General features: G+C 53.3%; 1 protein-coding gene across 10 annotated transcripts in view; it reads left to right on the top strand.

The window, feature by feature from the left end:
* PRRC2B (proline rich coiled-coil 2B) overlaps positions 1 to 19,186 on the top strand; it is an 83,064-nt gene that overhangs the window by 27,358 nt on the left and 36,520 nt on the right. For 9 of the 10 annotated variants that reach the window (XM_062207357.1, XM_062207353.1, XM_062207352.1 and 6 more), the window contains exons 3-9: positions 581 to 758; positions 4,229 to 4,331; positions 6,576 to 6,648; positions 11,159 to 11,302; positions 13,285 to 13,526; positions 13,999 to 14,120; positions 14,564 to 14,706. In XM_062207357.1, the coding sequence (XP_062063341.1) occupies positions 581 to 758; positions 4,229 to 4,331; positions 6,576 to 6,648; positions 11,159 to 11,302; positions 13,285 to 13,526; positions 13,999 to 14,120; positions 14,564 to 14,706 (1,005 nt within the window). Of the gene's footprint in view, positions 1 to 580; positions 759 to 4,228; positions 4,332 to 6,575; positions 6,649 to 11,158; positions 11,303 to 13,284; positions 13,527 to 13,998; positions 14,121 to 14,563; positions 14,707 to 19,186 lie in introns of those variants that run through there. The other variant, XM_062207358.1, reaches the window with a different exon arrangement.

Genomic DNA, 19,186 nt, shown 5'->3' with positions numbered 1-19,186 from the left:
ACTCCTCAGCTTTCCCTTGATGAGCAGCTCCCAAACCAAAGCCTCCCACGTGCCCAGAGTGCAGACCCGTCTGGGCTCGGGAAGTAGAGACACCCTCTGCCTCCTGTGGGTGGTCTGATCCAGCTGCAGTGGGTTGGTCCTCCTCTTACCAGTCTGATGGCTGGAGAGGAACTTCATTTGCATTAGCATTAACTGTTTTCAGTTTCCTGGTTCTGATATTCTAAAACTTGGTGGGGAAGGTTCATGTTGATCCTGTCTGCAGCCCACGGATGGCCAAGGTCCCCTGCTCGGGCCTGGCCTGGGTGAAGGCACAGTCCTGCCGTACTGAGGACTTGCCCAGAGATGGTTGCTGTGTGGGGTGAGGTTTCTGGGCCTAGCTCTGTGCTGAGCCGCCTCTGTCTCTGGGGTCCTCAGGAAGAGCTCCTGAGGTGGCTGCAGACCGTTGGTGTCCCACTGCGTCTGCCCCGCGTGTTTGCTGAGCTCCCTCTTCACCCCGAGTCTGAAAGTGCAGCTGGCTGCGGCGGGCCGCTCGGGGCTGCAGCTTTCCTGTGTGCTGTCTGTCCCACCCTTTCCCCTGCAGTTATTCCTAGACATGGCTTACAGAGTCTCGGGAAAGTTGCCACAGCCCGGCGCATGCCACCACCTGCAAACCTGCCAAGCTTGAAGTCGGAGAACAAAGGAAACGACCCCAACATCGTTATAGTACCCAAGGACGGGACGGGATGGGCAAACAAGCAGGACCAGCAAGACCCAAAGAGGTAAGCACAGGGGAGGCGCAGAGCGGGGCCGGGGCCGCGGGGATGGAGGCAATGCTGGGCAGCAGCCCCGGCTGGAGACCCGGGGCTCCACATGGAGCTCCTTTCTCTCTGGTGTGGCCTTGTGTGCTTCTTGCTTCCTCACTTCAGTTTTCCTGGCCTCTGGAGCCCACGCAGCTTCATTTCTGTGAGCAGCCTTGTCCCCAGGGATCAGTGTCCCTCGGTGCCTTATTAGGAAAGGCCTTGTCCCCAAGGGGAGCTTATGCAATGACTCGGAGCCAGTTCCTGTGAGAGCCTCTGGGGACAGAGCTAGTGCTTAGGTCTTCCCCTCCTAGAGGTGGGTGTCCCTGGGGGCATAGCAGCTGCCCAGAACGAGGAGGCTGCTGTAGGGTGGACACGTGGTCCTCGTTGTTTGGGGTCTCAGTGTACCGCCTCCCGGCAGGCTCACCCCCTCCAGCACTGCTCTCAGGAGGCCATAGGAGGCCAAGGGTCTGGCGCAGAGTTGTCCTTAGGGAGTCAGAGCAGCTGTGTGCCGTGGCACGTGACCCGGGTGCACGTCTCTGTCCAGCCAGGGAGGCAAATTTGTCCTGGGAGGGACGACCTTGCCAGGGCAGGCAGCAGAAACTTGCTGCTGGGCTTGCCAGTTGGGGAACAGAGACAAAACTCACAGGTGCCTTGCACCATCTTACCCTGGGTGTCTCATGCTTTCCCTGCCAGTGCAGGAAATAGGACAGCAGATGGGACCCTGAGTGCAGCCCACCAGCCAGTGTCCTTCACATTCCAGCTTGTGGTGGAAATGGCCAGAGCCACTTCTGTAAAATTGTGCCCTGCAGTTATTTGAGACAGACATAGAGAGTGAATAATCCAGCCACATGGTTATAAAGTAGCAGTGACTGGAGGAGGTCCCTATCTGTTATGTAAGCTTGCTTAGGAATCACAGTCACGTTGATTGGCAGTACACTTGACGTTTGTGCGATCTCCAGCTAGGTGTACCTGGGGAGTCTTTCATTCTGAGCCTCTGAGGCCACCCTTGGATGTGGGAATGGCACCTGGCCCTAGGGCAGGTTGTGAGGAGTGATAACACAGGTCCAGTACTTCATGAAGGGCCTGGCCCAGAGGAAGAGTGTGGCAGGGGCAACCATGGTCTCATTCCGTGCCAGTGGTACACCTCACAGCAGGAGCGCACTGGCATGCAGCTGTTGTTGGAAGTTCTGAGAGGAGAGGAAAAGCATCGCTCCCTCCTTTCTCCAGTCTTTCCCAGCATGGGTGTAGAAAGTGTTGGGAGGCTCCAGTGAGGGCCATCATTCAAAACACACGCGCAGGAGCTGGTGAAGAGGCGTGCTGGAGACGGCAGCAGACCCCAGGTGGCTCTCTGCTGTGCCTGGGCCATGGCCCCCCAAGGGGCGTAACGGAGCTGGTGGAGTGTGTGGGGGTGGCTGGCAGCAGGGAGGGTTCAGTGCTTGGGCTTGGAGAACACAATGCCACTGCCTGGAAGCTTCTGTGTTAGTAGACGCTGACGTGAGAGGAGGGCCAGCGCAAGCCTGCAAGAGCGTCTGTGTAGGATTTGGCTTCGGCTCACAGATAAAGCCACTGACGTTGGCTGGGTTCTTGCCAAGTGGGTTGCTGCCTTCCTGGCATCTCGTTGAGTGGAAAGTTGAATAGAAAGAGTGACTGGGAAGCCGCTGTGGCAGACAGAGGCCGTCATTCAGAGTCCTCTCCTGTTGCCCTCGCAGAAGATTGCTTGTGGGCATGGCTGTGTTAGCTGGCAGTTTGGCAACTTTTTTTTTTTTTTGAAAGGCAGAGTCAATGAGAGGCAGAGGCAGAGACAGAGAGGTCTTCCATCCACTGGTTTACTCCCCAAATGGCTGCAATGGCCAGAGCTGTGCTGATCCAAAGCCAGGAGGAGCCTGGTGCAGGGGCCCAAGCACTTGGGCCATCTTCTGCTGTTTTCCCAGGCCACAGCAGAGAGCTGGATCGGAAGTGGAGCAGCTGGCACTCAAACCGGCACCTGTATGGGATACTGGCACTGCAGACCAAAGCTTTAACGCATTACGCCACAGTGCCAGCCCCTGGCAATATGTCTTAAACTTAAAACATCTCTCTATCCAGCAGTTCTGTTTCTAGGATCTTACAGTGTGTAAAGGTGTGTAAAGATGTGCACATACAAAAACGCTTATTGCAAATTTTTTTTTTTTTTTAAGACAGGCAGAGTGGACAGTGAGAGAGAGAGAGACAGAGAGAAAGGTCTTCCTTTTTGCCATTGGTTCACCCTCCAGTGGCCGCTGCGGCTGGCGCGTTGCAGCCGGCACACCGCGCTGATCCAATGGCAGCAGCCAGGTGCTTCTCCTGATCTCCCATGGGGTGCAGGGCCCAAGCACTTGGGCCATCCTCCACTGCACTCCCTGGCCACAGCAGAGAGCTGGCCTGGAAGAGGGGCAACCGGGACAGAATCCGGTGCCCCGACTGGGACTAGAACCTGGGGTACCGGCGCCGCATGGCGGAGGATTAGCCTATTGAGCCGCAGCGCTGGCCCGCTTATTGCAATTTTGTCTCTTCCTAGGGAAAATACCCACATTGGAGACTGGCCAGATTATGGCCCATCCATTTCTATGTCATCATTAAAAGAAAGAGGTAGATAGTAGGAAAAGATGTTCAAATATATTAAACTAAAAAGTTGCAGAAGTCCATATATGTATGGTGTTGTCCTGGGTGTATGAAGCCCTCCCTCTAGAGGATCAGATTGTGAAAAATTCTGTGTTATTATATATTTAGAAACTTCTTTTTGGGGCGGGTCTTTGGCCTAGTGGTTAAACTGCCCACACCCCACATCAGACTGCCTGGATTCCGTTCCTGGCTCCTGCTCCGTGTGGCTGACTCCAGCTTCCTGCTTGTGCACAACCTGGGAGGCAGCAGCGATTGCTCAAGTAGTTGGGTTCTCTCTGCCCACATGGGAGCCCTAGGCTGTGTGCCCAGCTCTGGCACTGCCAGCCCCATCCATTATAGGCATCTGGAGCGTAACCAGCAGATGGGAGCTCACAGTTTCTCTCTGTGTCTCATGCTGTCTCTCTTACCTCTCAATTAAAAAAAAAGTTATTTTTACTATGATCTTGTATTTCTTTGTTAGCCCTGAGAAGGTAGAAAAATTTGCTTTTGTCTCAAAGCAGATGGGAATCCTGGTCAGGGGGATGGGGCTCCTGTGACTCGCTTTCACCACTGCCCAGCCCTCCCTCTCCTCCATTGTTTCCAGCAAGCTCTGCAGAGGCTCCACAGCAAGGCAGAGGGAGGCCCTGTCTTGTAAACCGTCAGTGGGTGGAGCAGACGCGGCTCAGTTTCTCATGGGTCTTTGCCAGCATAGGCCGCTGGGCGACCTTGCTCCCAGTAAGCCGCTGGGCAGCTGTGACTTGGGGGTGCAGAGGGGCCCTTTCAGCCCGCCTGTGCTGCCCATCATCCCACTGTGTCCTGCCTCTGCCCAGTTCCAGTGCGACAGCCTCTCAGCCGCCGGAGTCGCAGCCGCCGCCGGGTTTGCAGAAATCTGTCTCCAGTTTGCAGAAACCGACTCAGTCGATCAGTCCGGAGGTAGGTGCTGCGGACCGATGGGTGTGTCTCTGAGAAATGTGCTCCCGAGGCAGACTGACCCAGTGACCCAGGGCCGTGGGAAATTGCTGTGGTCACTGATGAAAACCGTGATGCGCAGCTTTCAGAGAAAGACCCCAGGTATAGATTAGAATGTGGGCACCTGCTGGGACTCCTGCTGATTGGCCATGAGGTGACGTCACTCAGGCTGACTGGCAGCTTCCTCGGGGTTTCCCTGGTGAGCTCCATGGAAGTGACCTGGGACCACCAAGAGTGGCAGGCCGCAGGGGTCAGGAGGCAGCACGCTGGCAAAGCCAAGTTCCACTGCCTTGCTGCAGGGCTTCTTAGAGCCTGCTGCGTGCTACCGTGCTCCGCGGACAGCACCCCAGATTGGCTTGTTGGAGGAAACCTTTCTTAACTGAATGTCTCTAAGGGCGCATGTCTGTTTGCCACACTGGGAAATACCTTGATTTGTTGAAATGTTGAACATGCTTTTCAAACAGGAAGCTATGATTTAATTAACGAAGCAGGGGCTCCTGATCTGCTTGGTCCATCGGAGCCTCACTGAATTTACATAGATCAGCAGGATAGACTTGGCCGATGGCGAGAAATCTAGATGAGAAATCTAGGAATTTTTTAGGAGACAAAAGATACGTCAGCATAGATTGCTAGCATTCGCCAGCTCTCCTAACAACAGTTGGAACTGCTGTAGTTTGGTTTTGTGTTGCTCTCCGGGCAAATCAAGTCTGGGAAAGCTGTTCCCTTCTCTCTGACCATACGTGGGAAGTCTGTCTGTCCGTCACCCTTTCTGCAGCCAACACTGAACTGTGCTTTTGAAACTGAAAAAAAGGAGCAGACATTCGTGCTCCTACGACGGCCGGATCCATTCACACCTGGGCCTGACGAGTCGGGGGAGGGCTGAGTTTGTGTCAGTTTCCCAGCATGTGGCCCTGAGTGAGAGTGTGGTCCCAAGGTTTCTCAGCCCTGGCAGTCAGCAAACTCGCCTCTGGGGTGTCGACAGACAGGAGTATCTGAGCCCACTGTTGGAGACGCTGTATAAGGGCCTGGGCACCTCTTCTGAAGAGTCGCCGAGGGCTTAGGCTGCAGTGCGGTGGAGGAGCTGGTCGGGCCACAGCACCAGGCACCTCATCCAGTGCTCATCTTCGTGGCTGCTGGTCTCCCTTCACTATGGAGGGGATGCAGAGACACCAGGGTTTGCTCCTCAGGTGATGCTGCGCTTCTGCTCTTGGCATGGACTTCGCAGTGATCTTCACAACCCACTCTCGGCCCTACGGCTTCTCCCCAGTTTAGTGCCTGAAGGAGCAGGGGGAGGGTGTGTGGTGCATTGTGTGAGGGAGGAGAGTGAGCGCGGCCCAGTGAGGACTCCAGCCCCTGTGGCATGTGTGGGTAGGGACACCTGAGGGCATCACGGAGCGCCCCTGTGATGGGTGCGTGTGTGCAAGGGGGAGCTTGCTGAGCAAGGGGAATGGCAGCCAAGCCGACGGAGAGTCACGCTGCACTTGGTGTATTCTCTGCGCCTCTTCCTTTGCTGGGGAGGGAAGCCCGTTGAGTCTGTTGAAGATCATGCAAGTGGGCTCAGTGGTTGCAGACTCTAAGGGGCTTTTGGACACTCAGTGAGCTGGGAACAGGTCTGGGTTGTGCCACTCTAGCTGAGTGTCTGTCGGTCACCCCTGTCTGAGCCATAGTTGGCGTGTGACTGGTCCCTTCCCGGGGTGTCATGAGATAGCAGAGGGTAGACAGCGGGGCTGAGGGCTGGCGCAGGCAAGGCCAGATGAGTGGAGGAGGCCTGCCTTGTTGAGTGACAGTCATCAGAGGGTGCAGCAGCTGGCCTGTGCGGAGAGAGCTGGCGTGTTTGCGTTCCTCTGGTAGACTCGTGCTGGAGTAGTTTCTGTCTCTGGAGCAAGACTGAGTGCTCTCTGTGGGCGTTAGTGACAGCCTGATGGAGTGTTCCAGGGCACAGCATGAAGGCAGCATGGATCTGAGTCCTAGTCTTGCTGTAGAACCAGTGCTGTGGTTTTGAGAGTCACTTCCTCCTTCCTCCTTGTCCTCATCCAGAGGTGGGTCTGCCAGTGCCCGTCCCCGGGACTGCAGCACCGAGTGGGTGCCGTGGGACACTGTGAAAGCTGTTGAGAGATCCGGACAGGGCTCGAGTGGAAGCTGCTGCCCCACTCAGGCACTGAATAGTGGACTCACTGAACTGGCTCTCTACTTTCTTCCTTCTTCCAGAACACAAATTCAGTGCCAGGTGGACCAAAGTCATGGGCACAGCTGAATGGAAAGCCAGCAGGACCCGAAGGTGGTGAGTGTGTGCGGGGTGGATGAATGCCCTTTCTGAGTGGTTCTGGCACCCACAGCTTTGTCAGTCACCAGAGAGGGCCGTGTTCCGTGGGGCTCTTGCCTTTGCCAGAGTGTGGGGCTGCGGCGGCTTGTACAGAAGGCTGTCACCCCTGCATTCACTGCGTGTCACTGCTGACGTGCTCAGAGGAGGCCCGGCGCTGCCCGAGGACGTCGCACCTGCTCAGCAGTTGCCGACACCCAGCTCCTCCCTCCCAGCCCACAGGAAGGACAGTGTGGTGTGGCTTCAGCTTCACCCTGGGGGTTGGGCCGCTTGCCTTTGGACCTGTGCAGCAGCACGTTGAGCAGGTGGGGTGGCCTCCTGCCTGGCAGAGGACGAGTGTCCCATGCAGAGCAGGGCAGGAGGAGAAGGGTGAGGGAGAAGGGCGAAAGGGAGAAGTGTCAGGGGTTTGGGGATTAAAGATTGAAATGACTTCCAAGGCAGGCCCAGAGCAGAGAGCCGAAATAGTCCCGTGAGCCCCGTGCAGGAGGGCAGCCAGCTGCCCTCTCCAGGGACCAGAGCCCTCAACGTGCAGGTTCCGGGTCAGCAAGCATTGTTTTTAGAGAACCAAAACTCCAGATTTTTCCATATGAACTGCTAAGTTTTCAGCATTCGCACAGATGTTTCCAGCCCTGTGCAGGCTGAACCAGGCACACTGTCAGGGGGATCACGCTGGTGGGAGGGATCGAATCAAAGTAATGAGCTAGGGAGACTCTCAATTGCTCGCCCTTCTGTAGAGGGGCGCTGGCTGCCATTCTCCCCCTTTGCCCTGGTGGGTCCCCTCCCACCCCCACCCTCCCGTTATCCCCATCAGCCGGGGCTTCGCTAGGCTGGATCTTTGAAGCTTGCATTAGAAGACTCACCCCTAGATGGCCGTGCCTAGCAGAAAGTGCCATTTTCAGTGGCAATCGCTGTGACCGAAGGCTCATGCCTCTGTCTCCAGGTGGGAGATACAGACAAATCAGTCCATGGGCCAGGTGGATTTCATCACCCCAGCGTCATTTTTTTTTTTTTTTTTAAAGATTTACTTATTCATTTGAAAGGCAGGGTTGAGGTCTTCCATCTGCTGGTTCACTCCCCAAATGGCCACAACGGCTGGAGCTGCCAGGATCCAAAGCCAGGAGCCAGGAACTTCTTCCGGGTCTCCCACATGGGTACAGAGGCCCAAGCACTTGGACCATCTTCCACTGCTTTCCCAGGCCACAGCAGAGAGCTGGACCAGAAGAGGAGCAGCCAGGACTCTAACTGGCGCCCCTACGGGATGCCGGTGCTGCGGGCAGCAGTTTTTATCCGCTGTGCCACTGCGCCGGCCTCCCAACGTCATGTTCAGATGCTTTTGAGCAGACAGCTCAGGGTAACCTGCTCCATGTTGTAAGGATCTGTAGAGCAAGGGAGGGGTTGTGATGCGCATGCAGGTCCCTCAGGGACTCTCAGAGTGCCTTGTAAAGAGGGTTCCCGAGATGGTAGTGTGGGCCTTTGACTTTCTACTAGGGAACAGTTTTTTTTTTTAAGTGAATACAATTAAGAATTTTTATTTATGGGGTCAGCGCTGTGGCGTAGTGGGTGGGGCCGTTGACTGCAGTGCCAGCATCCCATATGGGTGCTGGTTTGGGTCCTGGCTGCTCCATTTCCTATCCAGCTCTCTGCTAATGGTCTGGGAAGGCAGTAGAGGATGGCCCAAGTCCTTGGATCCCTGCACCTGCACAGGAGGCCTGGAAGTGGCTCCTGGCTTCGGATAGGCACGGTTCTGGCTGTTACGGCCATCTGAGGAGTGAACCAGTGGATGGAAGACCTCTCTCTCTCTCTTTCTCTGCCTCTTCTTCTCTCTCTGTGTAGTTCTGACTTTCAAATAAATTAAATAAATCTTTTGTAAAAAAAAAAAAAAGGAATTTTTATTTAGAACTTTTTTTAAAAAAGATTTATTTTATTTATTTAAAAGAATTAGAGAGAGAGGTAGAGGCAGAGAGAGAGATCTTCCATTCTGTTGGTTCACTCCCCAAATGACTGCAATGGCCATAGTTGATCTGATCTGAAGCCAGGAGCCAGGAGCCTCCTAAGGGCCTCCCATGTAGAGGGGCCCAAGAAATTAGGCCATTCTCTACTGGTTTCCCAGGCCATAGCAAGAGAGCTGGATCAGAAGAGGAGTAGCCAGGACTTGAACTGGCACCCATATGGGCTGCCAGTGCTGCAGGCTGAGGCTTTAACCCCCTGTGCCAGAGCGCTGGCCCCTGTTGTGAATTGACATCACCCTGTGGAAGACAGTTTGGTGCTGCCTCCCAAAATACCCCAGAGCCTCAGCAGGAGGAAAGGGCCTGTAAGTTACACTTGGCTGTGTGTGAGATGACTCACCACAACACGGTGACAGCAAAAGATTATGGTGCTTTAATGGATCACAATTCAGGTATGAAGAGAAGAAAAGTTCTCTACTGAGGTGACAGGATCTCCAGTATGTAAGTGAGAACACGCAGGATGATCTGCATAGTGGGTTACCGTTTGTGAAAGAAATAGGGATAAGGAAAAACATACTAAGTGCTGTGAATCTCTAGAAGGAATCAGAAAACTTGTGGTGGATAAGAGAGAGGAATCTATGCCTTTTATAACTTTCCATGGCACTTCACTCTGTTAAAATTTTTTTTTATTTGAAGGAGAGAGAGATCTTTGCTGGTTCACTCCCCAAGTGTCTGCAGCAGCTGGGGCTGGACGAGGCTGATGCCGGTAGTTAGGTCTCCCATGTGAGTGGCAGAGTCCCAAGTACTTGGGCCACCTCCTCTTGCTTTCATAGACAGATTAGCAGGGAGCTGGATCGGAAGTGGAGCAGCAGGGACTCAAGCCAGTGCTCTGCCCCTTTTGTGGCATGCTGGCATTACAAGCAGCAACCTAACCCGCTGCACCCGTGCTGACCCTGGCATTTTCCTTTTGACCATGTGACTGTATTGTCTGTCAGAAGTAAACTGATTTGGAAAGTAGCTGTGGAGCCCCAAATCCTCAGTAAGTGTGTGAGGCCAGCGGCACCCAGGAGGCCCAAGAACAGCTTGGCAGGGCCCAGGTGCAGCCGGAGTGAGGACTCGGCTTCCAGCAGTCTCCTGTCTTGTGCTGGCCGATGTCAGGGCGAGGAGATCTGGGGACACTGCCCACAAGTGTTTATGAGATTCAGGATTCAGAAGGAATTTCCTGAATTGATAGACTGTCCCCACATAGAAGGTGATCTTTTGGAGTGGTTAACCTGAATCACCTGCCCTGAAACATACCTAGGAGGATGTGAGTGTGTGGCGGGGCCGAGGCCAGGGCTGGGGGCTCTGCTGCGGCTCCTGGAGCCCCCCCCTCCCCCCCGTGACCTGCTTTTGCTGCCTCAGTTTTCCCAGCAGAGCACAGCTGCTGGGTGTGCATTAGAAAGCAGTGGAACCTTTGGGACACTGGTGTTCTGGTGTGAGGTTTTGAGTTCTGCCCTTTGTCCTTTTAACTGGTGGAGGGTGAACTTAATTCATGCTCACAGTAACACCTTCGTGACTGTTGAGGCTGAACAAGGGACAGAATACACTGACAGTCTTTTCCCAGTTGTTAATGTCACTTCGCTAATGACCTTTTACCATAATGAAGTGACTGAATCAGAGTCCCCTTCCCAAAGCAGTAGTTCCTCTGTGACAGGGTGGAGGTCCTCTTTGGGGTTAACTGTTGGTGACCATGATGTGACCCTGGTCGTTCCCGTTGAGCGGGCGGCAGGGAATTGTGGCCGGGTGTGTCTGGCAGTCGCAGCCCTGGCTCCCTGGCGCGGTCGGTGAGGCAGTGGTGCTGAGTTACTGCCTGGGGACAGTTTGGGCTGAACTGTGCTAGAAACGGGGTGCCGTAGCGGGGCGACCTGATGCAATGCCGCTGCTGTCCTGGGGCTGCAACGGCAGACGTGGCTGTGTGCTCCAGATGAAAGGAAGGCCCCCACTCGGCCTCGACATGGAGCATCCAGAGTCCCAGAGCCTGCGGCGCCAGTGCTGTACGTGAAGGAACAGGAGAAGTAAAGGCTTTTCTTGTGTGAAGTTTGTAATACTGAGAATGAATGAACAACCAAGGAAGAAGCCATTCCCAGTGTTAGGAGAGTGAGACGTTGGGCCTTCTAGGGTGTCGGAACTTTGTGGGAAATGACAAACTGGAGCGGGCAGAGGCAGGACGACGAATGAGGGCGTGCTCCTTCCTGCAAATCTAGGGTGAGGGCTCGTGCAACCCTCACCCCTGTATGAGAGCAGCTGCCAGAGTGAAGACTGCTGGGCGCCACCCAGGGCAGTGGGGGAGTCCTCTGATACGTCCAGCACTGAGAGAGGAGCTGAGCTGGAGCAGCTGTGGCATCCCACCATTTGTAACCTGCTAGCCCCTGCTGGTCACCTAGAGCTGCCCCAGGCAGCCTGGCCTCCGACGTGCAGAGCTGGGAAAGCCAACAGCTCTGGGGCCGCTCTCACTTGCTCCTCATCTCTGGTTCTCTTGACAGGTTTAAGGGGCTCAAGCCGACTATTATCCTTCTCTCCCGAGGAATTTCCGACGCTGAAAGCAGCTGGAGGGCAGGACAAGGCTGGCAGAGAAAAGGGCGTCTTAGATCTGTCGTATGGGCCAGGACCAAGCCTCCGCCCTCAGAGTAAGTGACCCCGGCCTCTTCTCTGGCGCCTGCTGGACTGGCAGCTGCCCCTTCTGTCTGTCCTCTCCCTTCAAGGTGCCGACACTGCCGGCGTCTCCAAGCTGCCAGCTGGGAAGCCTGGCTCTTGGCCCTGTGCCTGATCCATGCATCAGTTGGACATGCGCCCTCGGCTGCCTGGGGCTCACGTCTGCCTTGCCTGCCCCTTGGTTGGAGCAGGCCTGTCCCCTTCCCATCTGTTGTCCAGTTGCTACTTTAGCTCTGCTGGGTGGTTGAGGCAAGGAAGATGAAGAGCGATGGACTGGACGGATGGTTCGGGAGCTTGTCTTCGGAGCCAGTGTTGCCTTGGCTGAGTTGGAGCGCATGGGGCATTTGTTTAAAAGTCAGGTTTTCTGCCCATCCCCTCACACAGCCAAATTAGGATCGATATTTTTATCATGTTCCCCTGGGGATAGTTCTCTTGCCAGCCCAACACTGGCCTCTGCTGTCCCCTCGTTGGTGTCTGGCCAAGGAGGGGCAGGATTGTGTAGCATGCTGAACTGCTGATGTGTTTTCCTCAGAACCTTGGTGGTTCCCGGTTAAGGTGGTGCTCAAGAGAGAGGTTTTCCGCCTGTTCTCACCAGGGATCCAGAAGCGGATCCTGTTTTCAGGGTGCTTGATCTGCAGGGTCTTGAACTGCAAAGAGGTTTTGTTTGCTTGTCCTGATTAATCCCCAGGGCCTTTACTGTTGAAGATGCAGCCGCTCAGTCAGAACTGGTCAGTTAAATGTTCTCCTGTGCCTTTCCCAAGGCCTGCACAGGGCTGTTTGCTTCAGATAGTCACATTGTCTCTAGGACAGAATTGCATTTTTCTGGAATTAACTAAGGTGACTTGCCTTGTAGGACTATAAAAACTTAAGCGAGAAGAAACTTCCAGGATCTCTTTTGGGGTCGTCATTTGAGAAGATGAGGACACAGGCTGCAGAGGGGTGGCCTTGGGCTGCCCCAGGTCCTGTGCTGCTGTGGTTGGAGAGCTGGGGGGCAGACCAGTGTTAGGGCTCCATATCCCTGCCTGGCCGCATAGCTCAGGGACCCCGTGTGTTTCAGTTGTTAACCAAGTCTGGCTGCAGAAGAGGTCCTTGGGCTTCTCTGAGTTTCACTGGCCTGCACAGTGGTCTCGCCTCAGCTGTAGTTTTTCTTGCCATGTTGTCCATTCCTCATGGCCAGTGGCATCTAGAAGTCATACTACGCGGTCGGGAGCTTCATGGGAGAGGCCACGTTCACGTGGTTTTTGTGGTATGCTGCTATGGTCATTTTGTTTGATTAACAGTCTTTCACTGTGCCTAACTTGGAAATTAAACTGTATCAGAGGTGTGTGCACATAGGAACAGACATGGCATAGAGAGGTGGGCACTCTCCGGGGATTCAGATAGCCACTGGGGTCTGCAAGTGTCCCCTGCAGAGAAGGAAGGAGGGGTGTGATGATTTCTGTCAAACCCACACTCGGCGGGGGAGGATCGTCCTGCCAAGGCAGTCAAGTTGTCCTCGGCTTTAGCCCCCACCCCGCAGGGGTGAGAGCAGCTTGCTGGGAGAGCTCACTCGCTGTGAGGCCGTGCTGGTCAGTGTGTGTGGACGGGATGGCCCGAGGCTGCTTTCTCTGGCTCTGTCTCGCTTATCTGGGGGAGGAGATCCGGGAGCTGTGATTTCTGTGAAGGCAGAGCCGTGTCTGAATTCCCCTCGCCTCCTTTCTGAGCAGATCTTGTTTCACACTGCTTCTGCAGTCAGGTTTCCCCAGCAAGGTCATCTCATCGGCAAGGTGTCCCCCGCCTTCCCTAACAGACTGGACAGTCCTTGACTTTTATTTTTTTCCTGTTTTTTATTTTTCTTAGTTTTGTTTCTGTTTTTTGTGTTTTGGTGAATGAGGGGGGTCCTTTTACCTTCAGAACCTCATGTGACCCCTCCCTCCCCTCCTCTTTCCTCTCCCCTGTTGCCCCTTTCGATTTCCAGATGTGACAAGCTGGAGGGAGGGCGGTGGGCGAAACATAATTTCTGCCACGTCTCTGGGCGCCTCCCCAACTGAGCTGGGCAGCAGGAACTCGAGTGCGGGAGACGGAGCCCCCTCCTCGGCATGTACCAGCGATTCTAAGGACCCCTCTCTCCGCCCGGCTCAGCCTGTCCGCAAAGGGGCTTCACAGTTCATGGGAAATGTATACCACCCACCTACATACCATGACATGCTTCCTGCTTTTGTAAGTCTTCAGAGTGTGCATCTTTTCCCATGAGGTTGGATTGTTCACTGCAGGCAGAACCTAGTTCCAGTGGTTGAATGTCCACCGTGGGCTCTCCCTCCCAAGTTCACTCTGGGCCCTGATAGCCCTACTTTGGAGGTTTCCAGTAGTTTTGCATTTTCTCCCCCCCCCCCCCCACACCCCCTTTCAAATCTAAAGAGTCTCTGGCTTCTTCCCCTGGTGATGTGGATGTTACTTTAGCCTTGGTTCTTTAGGAAAACGAGAGGCAGGTAGTCCCTGACGTAAGCCCCAAATTGACATCCTGATAGAAGGAAAGAAATTGGGGGATTTGGTGGTAGGGTTCATCAGGAAACCCCAAGACTTTCCTGTTTCTTTTTCCCGTTTTCCACTTTCTGAGACAAACTCTGATTTAGACGGAACTTGGAGTCTGGGCCAGTACCAGGAAATCCTGTTCATTGGTGTTATGTTTCAGATGTGTTCGCCACAGTCATCCGAGAACCAGGGTACAGTGGAACGAGGCTCTTTCCCCCTTCCTCAGCTCCGCCTGGAACCCCGTGTTCCTTTTAGACAGTTCCAGATGAATGACCAAGATGGGTAAGGTTATTGTGTCACCGTGGCCTGTGGAGGGCTGACTCCTGGTGGTGATGCCGGTCAGGATGATGGGCTGATGCATGAAAAGGCTTCGTCTTTTGGGGACCACAGGGGACTCAGAAGCCATCCAGACACCCAGAGCGTGTTGGGGGCTGGGATTTGGGGGTGGGTGAGAGATTGGATTATGTTTCCACATTCCTGGCAGAGTAGGGCTTTTGGCATATGCTTGTTGCTGCTAACCTAGGCATTAGCAGTGAGCCAGGCTAACAGGATGCCGTGGAACTTCTCTCTGAGATGTGATTGTTCTCTATATCTCTTTTCAGAGGAAATGATAGAAATGGTATGTCAAATAAGAACCATTGTGCTGTAGAACTGACTTTTGGAAAAGTGTTTGATTTTGCTTCTCTGAGCATGAGTCCATCATCACCACTTCTCTTTCTCTTCAGAAAAGAAAACAGACTGGGGATGACTCGCCCGATCCGTCCCCTTAGGCAGCTGGTAGAGCGGGCGCCTCGGCCCACCATCATCAACGCTGAGAACCTGAAGGGCCTTGATGACTTGGACACTGACGCTGACGACGGCTGGGCAGGTGGGCATCGCTGGAGGGCAGCGCAGAAGCCTGCCTGCCAGGGCATGACGCTGTGTTTTCACGAGGCACAGCAGGCGTGACGACGATAGATCCTCGTGTGCATTCAGCCTGGTGGGGCCTTCGACGTGAGCTGTGCCTTGCTTTGGTCTTAGAGCAGTGGCAGACTTTGGCATCCTTACTTCATCTGTTCCAGCTCTCTGTCTGTCCCCCTACCTGCTTATTTTTTTTATGCAGTAATTTTAGTTTTCAGATAAATTCCAAATCCATTGAAAGGCACACTTTTTTATGGGGCTGGCACTGTGACATTGAAGGTTAAGCCTCTGCCTGCAGCGCCAGCATCCCATATGGGCACCGGTTCAGGTCCCAGCTACTCCACTTCCTATAAAGTCCCCTGGTAATGGCCTGGGAAAGTAGCAGAAGATGCTCAAATACTTGGGGCTCTGCCACTCAAGTGGGAGACCTGGGTGAAGCTCCTGGGGTGTGAGCCTGAGGTGGAAGTTTTCACTTTATTTCTGTCCCTCACTCTCTCTGGAACTCTTTCAAATAAATAAATAAATCTTTTAATAAATTTATTTTCTTTGACACACAGAGTTACAGAGAGGGGAAGAGCCAGAGAGAGATGGTTCTGCTGCATCACTCCCCAAGTGGCTACAACAGCCAGGGCTGGGCCAGGAGCCTAGAGCTTCCTCCGGGTCTCCCGCCTGGGTGGCAAGGGCCCAAGTACTGGCGCCTGTGCTGCTACTTTCCCACATGCATTATTAGCAGGGAGCTGGATGGGAAGTGGAGCAGCCAGCACTTGAACCAGTGCTTGAAAGGAATGTCAGTGTTGCAGGTGACAACTTAACCCACTGTGCCACAGTGACAGTCCCAAGCACCCATCTTATTTGTATAATTTTGACAAGTGGATACTCTTTGTGTAACAACACCCACATCAAAGAGCAATGTTTCCCTTGCCACACCAGAGTCCCCTCAGTCTCTTGCCATTGGTCTTCTTCCTCCACTCTGTCCAGGCGTCTGCCTCTCCTGATTACTTTTGCCACAGAGCTTCAAGTGAATTGACACCATGCAATTTCCACATTTAGAATTTTTGAAAACGTTTTCTTTGTTGTTGTGATTTGAAAGGCAGAGGGACTGATACCGAGACCTTTCCTCTGGATCTCCTATGTGGTTACAGGGTCCCAAGTACTTCAGGCTGTTTTCCTGGGGTGCACATTAGCAGGAAACTAGCTGGGAAATGGGTGCTGGTCTCCGGTCCACGCACTCCTATGTGGAATGTGGGCATCCCAAGCACGTCTCAACTTTGGACTGCACCAAACTGCCACACTTGTCAATGCGTTTGGTATTCGTCAGTGGTGTTGTGTCTGTGTATGTTGGTGATTGCTTAGCTGCTAAGATTAATTCCCTTGTGCCAAATTCCTACAGTTTGCTCATGCATTCAAAAATCCATTATGAGTAACACTTTCGTTTCTCTTGGGTAGATATCTGGGAATACAATACTTGGGTCCAAGGGGAGGTCTGTGATTACACTCAGAACTGTTCTGTCTGCATGGATGGCTGTCCTGTCTGACCTCGCCAGCAGCGTGTGCGGATCTGGTGCTCGGCCTCCTCCGAGTTTCCCGCTTGTTTAACCGTAGCTGTTCTGGTGGGTCTGGTGGTGTCCGGTCTGCTCTCGGGCTGCATTTTCCTAGTGACTGGTGTGGTGTTCCCTTGTCCACTCTGTTTCTTTTCCAGTCTCTAGGAAGCAATTCCTTTAAAATTTGTTTTAAAGATTTATTTATTTGAAAGGCAGAGTTACAGAGAGTGAGAGTGAGAGTGGGGAAGAGAGAGAGAGAGCGAGCGAGCTTCCATCATCTGGTTCACTCCCCAAATGGCTGCAATGACTAGAGCTGGACCAGTTGGGAGCTGGGAGCTTCTCCAGGTCTCCCATGTGGATGCAGAGGCCCAAGCACTTGGGCCATCTTCCGCTGCTTTCCCAGGTGCATTAGCAGAGAGCTGGATCTGAAGTGGAGCAGCCAGGACTTGAACCAGGGCCCATGCGGCGGCCCCGTCCTTTGTAACTTTAAGGTTTCACAAAGATGTTTTCCCATCGGATTCCTTGCATATTCATTTTTTAAGACGATTTTATTTACTTATTTGAAAGGCACAGTTATAGAGAGGGAGAGACAGATCATCCACCTGCTGGTTCACTCCCCAGATGGCCGCCATGGCCGCAGCTGGGCCAGTCTGAAGCCAGGACCTGGGCCATCCTCCACTGCTTTCCCAGACATAGCAACAGGGAGCTGGATCGGAACTGGACCAGCCAGACTTGAACCTCTGCCCATATGGGATGCCGGCATCACAGGCAGCACCTTTACCTGCTACGCCACAGTGCCAGCCCTGTGCATTCATTTTTTTTTTTTTTAACACTGTGGTGGTGGTGGTGTTTTAAAGATTTATTTATTTATTTGAAAGGCAGGCTTACACAGAGAGAGGAGAGGCAGAGAGAGCGAGAGAGAGATCTTCCATCCGCTGGTTCGCTCCCCAATTGGCCACAATGGCTGTAGCTGAGCCTCTCTGAAGTCAGGAGCCAGGAGCTTCTTCCAGGTCTCCCATACAGGTGCCAGGGGCCCAAGGACTTGAGCCATCTGCTGCTGCTTTCCCAGGCTATAGCAGAGAGCTGGATCGGAAGAGGAGCAGCCGGGACTGGAACCGGCGCCCATATAGAATGCTGGCGCTTCAGGCCAGGGCGTTAACCTGCTGTGCCACAGCCCTGCCCCGCCCACCCGAAGAATTTTTAAGTGTGGTGCACATTTGGCCTAGCAGTGGATGTCGCTTGGGATGTGTGTGTTCCGTGCTTTAGTACTTGGGGTTTTAGTCCTGGCTGTGCTGTGCTCTCCACTCCAGCTTTCTGCCCATGAGCTGGCTGTCAGGCAGCAGATGGTGGGAGATGTGAGTGAGCCCCTGGCTTCAGGCTCAGCACTGGTGACTGTGGCGTTTGGGGGAGCCAGCAAGTGGTTGGGAGCTGTAGGGACAGGGTGTGTCTGGTTCTTTGTCATTTTGTCTCTCCCTTTGTCTCTCTGCTTCTCAAATTAAAAAAAAAATACGTATTTTGTCCTGTATTAATACAATGTCTCTGACTTTGTTAATTGTTTTCACGGTTTGTTTTTCTGTTAATTTTCCTGTCAACTCATTTGTGTTAGTATTCCAAAGGACTTCTTAGCAGGCAGCATATGGTTACAACGTGCTTTTTCATCTGTTCTAACTCCACCTTGCAATTGACTTACATCTTTTTTTTTTTTTTTTAAAGATTTGTTTTATTTATTTGAAAGAGTTACAGAGGGAGGTAGACACAGAAAGAGAGGTCTTCATCCGCTGGTTCACTCCCCAGATGGCCACAATGGCCGGAGCTATGCTGACCTGAAGCCAGGAGCTTCTTCCGGGTCTCCTACATGGGTGCAGGGGTCCAGGGACTTGGGCTACCTTCCACTGCTTTCCCAGGCCATGGCAGAGAGCTGCATCAGAAGAGGAGCAGCCAGGACTTGAACAGGCGCCCATATGGGATGCTGGCGCTTCAGGCCAGGGCTTTAACCCGCTGCCTCAGAGCGCTGGTCCCTGACTTATATCTTGGTTAATATTTTTTTTAAAGGAGATTTCATGTAACATTTACATATAACATGAAATTCAGCCTTTTCAAGTTCACCGATTTTCAGTATATTCACAAGAGTGTACAGCCACCAACACTTTTCAATTCCAGAACATTCCCATTATCCAAAAAAGAGCCAGTATCTGGTAGCAGACACTGCCAGTTCTCTTTTTTTTTTTTTTTTTTTTTTAAAGATTTAATTTACTTATTTGAGAGCTAGAGCTAGAGTTATAGACAGTGAGAGAGAGACAGACAGAGAGAAAGGTCTTCCTTCTGTTGGTTCACTCTGCAAATGGCCGCAATGGCCAGAGCTGAGCCGATCCAAAGCCAGGAGCCAGGAGCTACTTCCCAGTCTCCCATGCTGGTGCAGGGGCCCAAGGACTTGGGCCATCCTCCACTGCCTTCCCAGGCCACAGCAGAGAGCTGGATTGGAAGAAGAGCAGCTGGGACTAGAACCGGCGCCCATATGGGATGCTGACGCCACAGGCAGAGGATTAACCTACTGTGCCACAGCGCCGGCCCCCCCAGTTCTCTTTCTTCCCAGCCCTCTGATGACTATTTTCTGTATGTGTATTTGCATATTCTGGGCATTTATTATGAATGGAATCACGCAGTATATGAATACATACGAGTCCATGTTTGGCTGCGTGCTCTGAATATGATGCTCTTCCGGTGCCTCGTATAGCAGCCTGTGTCCACATTCACTCTGTTGTGGCTACATGACACCGCGTGGTGTGGATCTGTCACGTTTTGTTTGCCTGCTGAGCAGTATGGATGCTTTCTGCCGCCTGTGCCACTCGGCATTGGGGAATGCTCAGGGCAGAACCTGAGCTCACGGTCTCCCTGTTGGTTTCCTTA

This window comes from Lepus europaeus, chromosome 12 (assembly GCF_033115175.1).
Source record: "Lepus europaeus isolate LE1 chromosome 12, mLepTim1.pri, whole genome shotgun sequence".
Classification (NCBI taxonomy): Eukaryota; Metazoa; Chordata; class Mammalia; order Lagomorpha; family Leporidae; genus Lepus; species Lepus europaeus.
The sequence above is the reverse complement of the archived record's forward strand: the minus strand, read 5'-3'. Positions and strand labels throughout refer to the sequence as shown.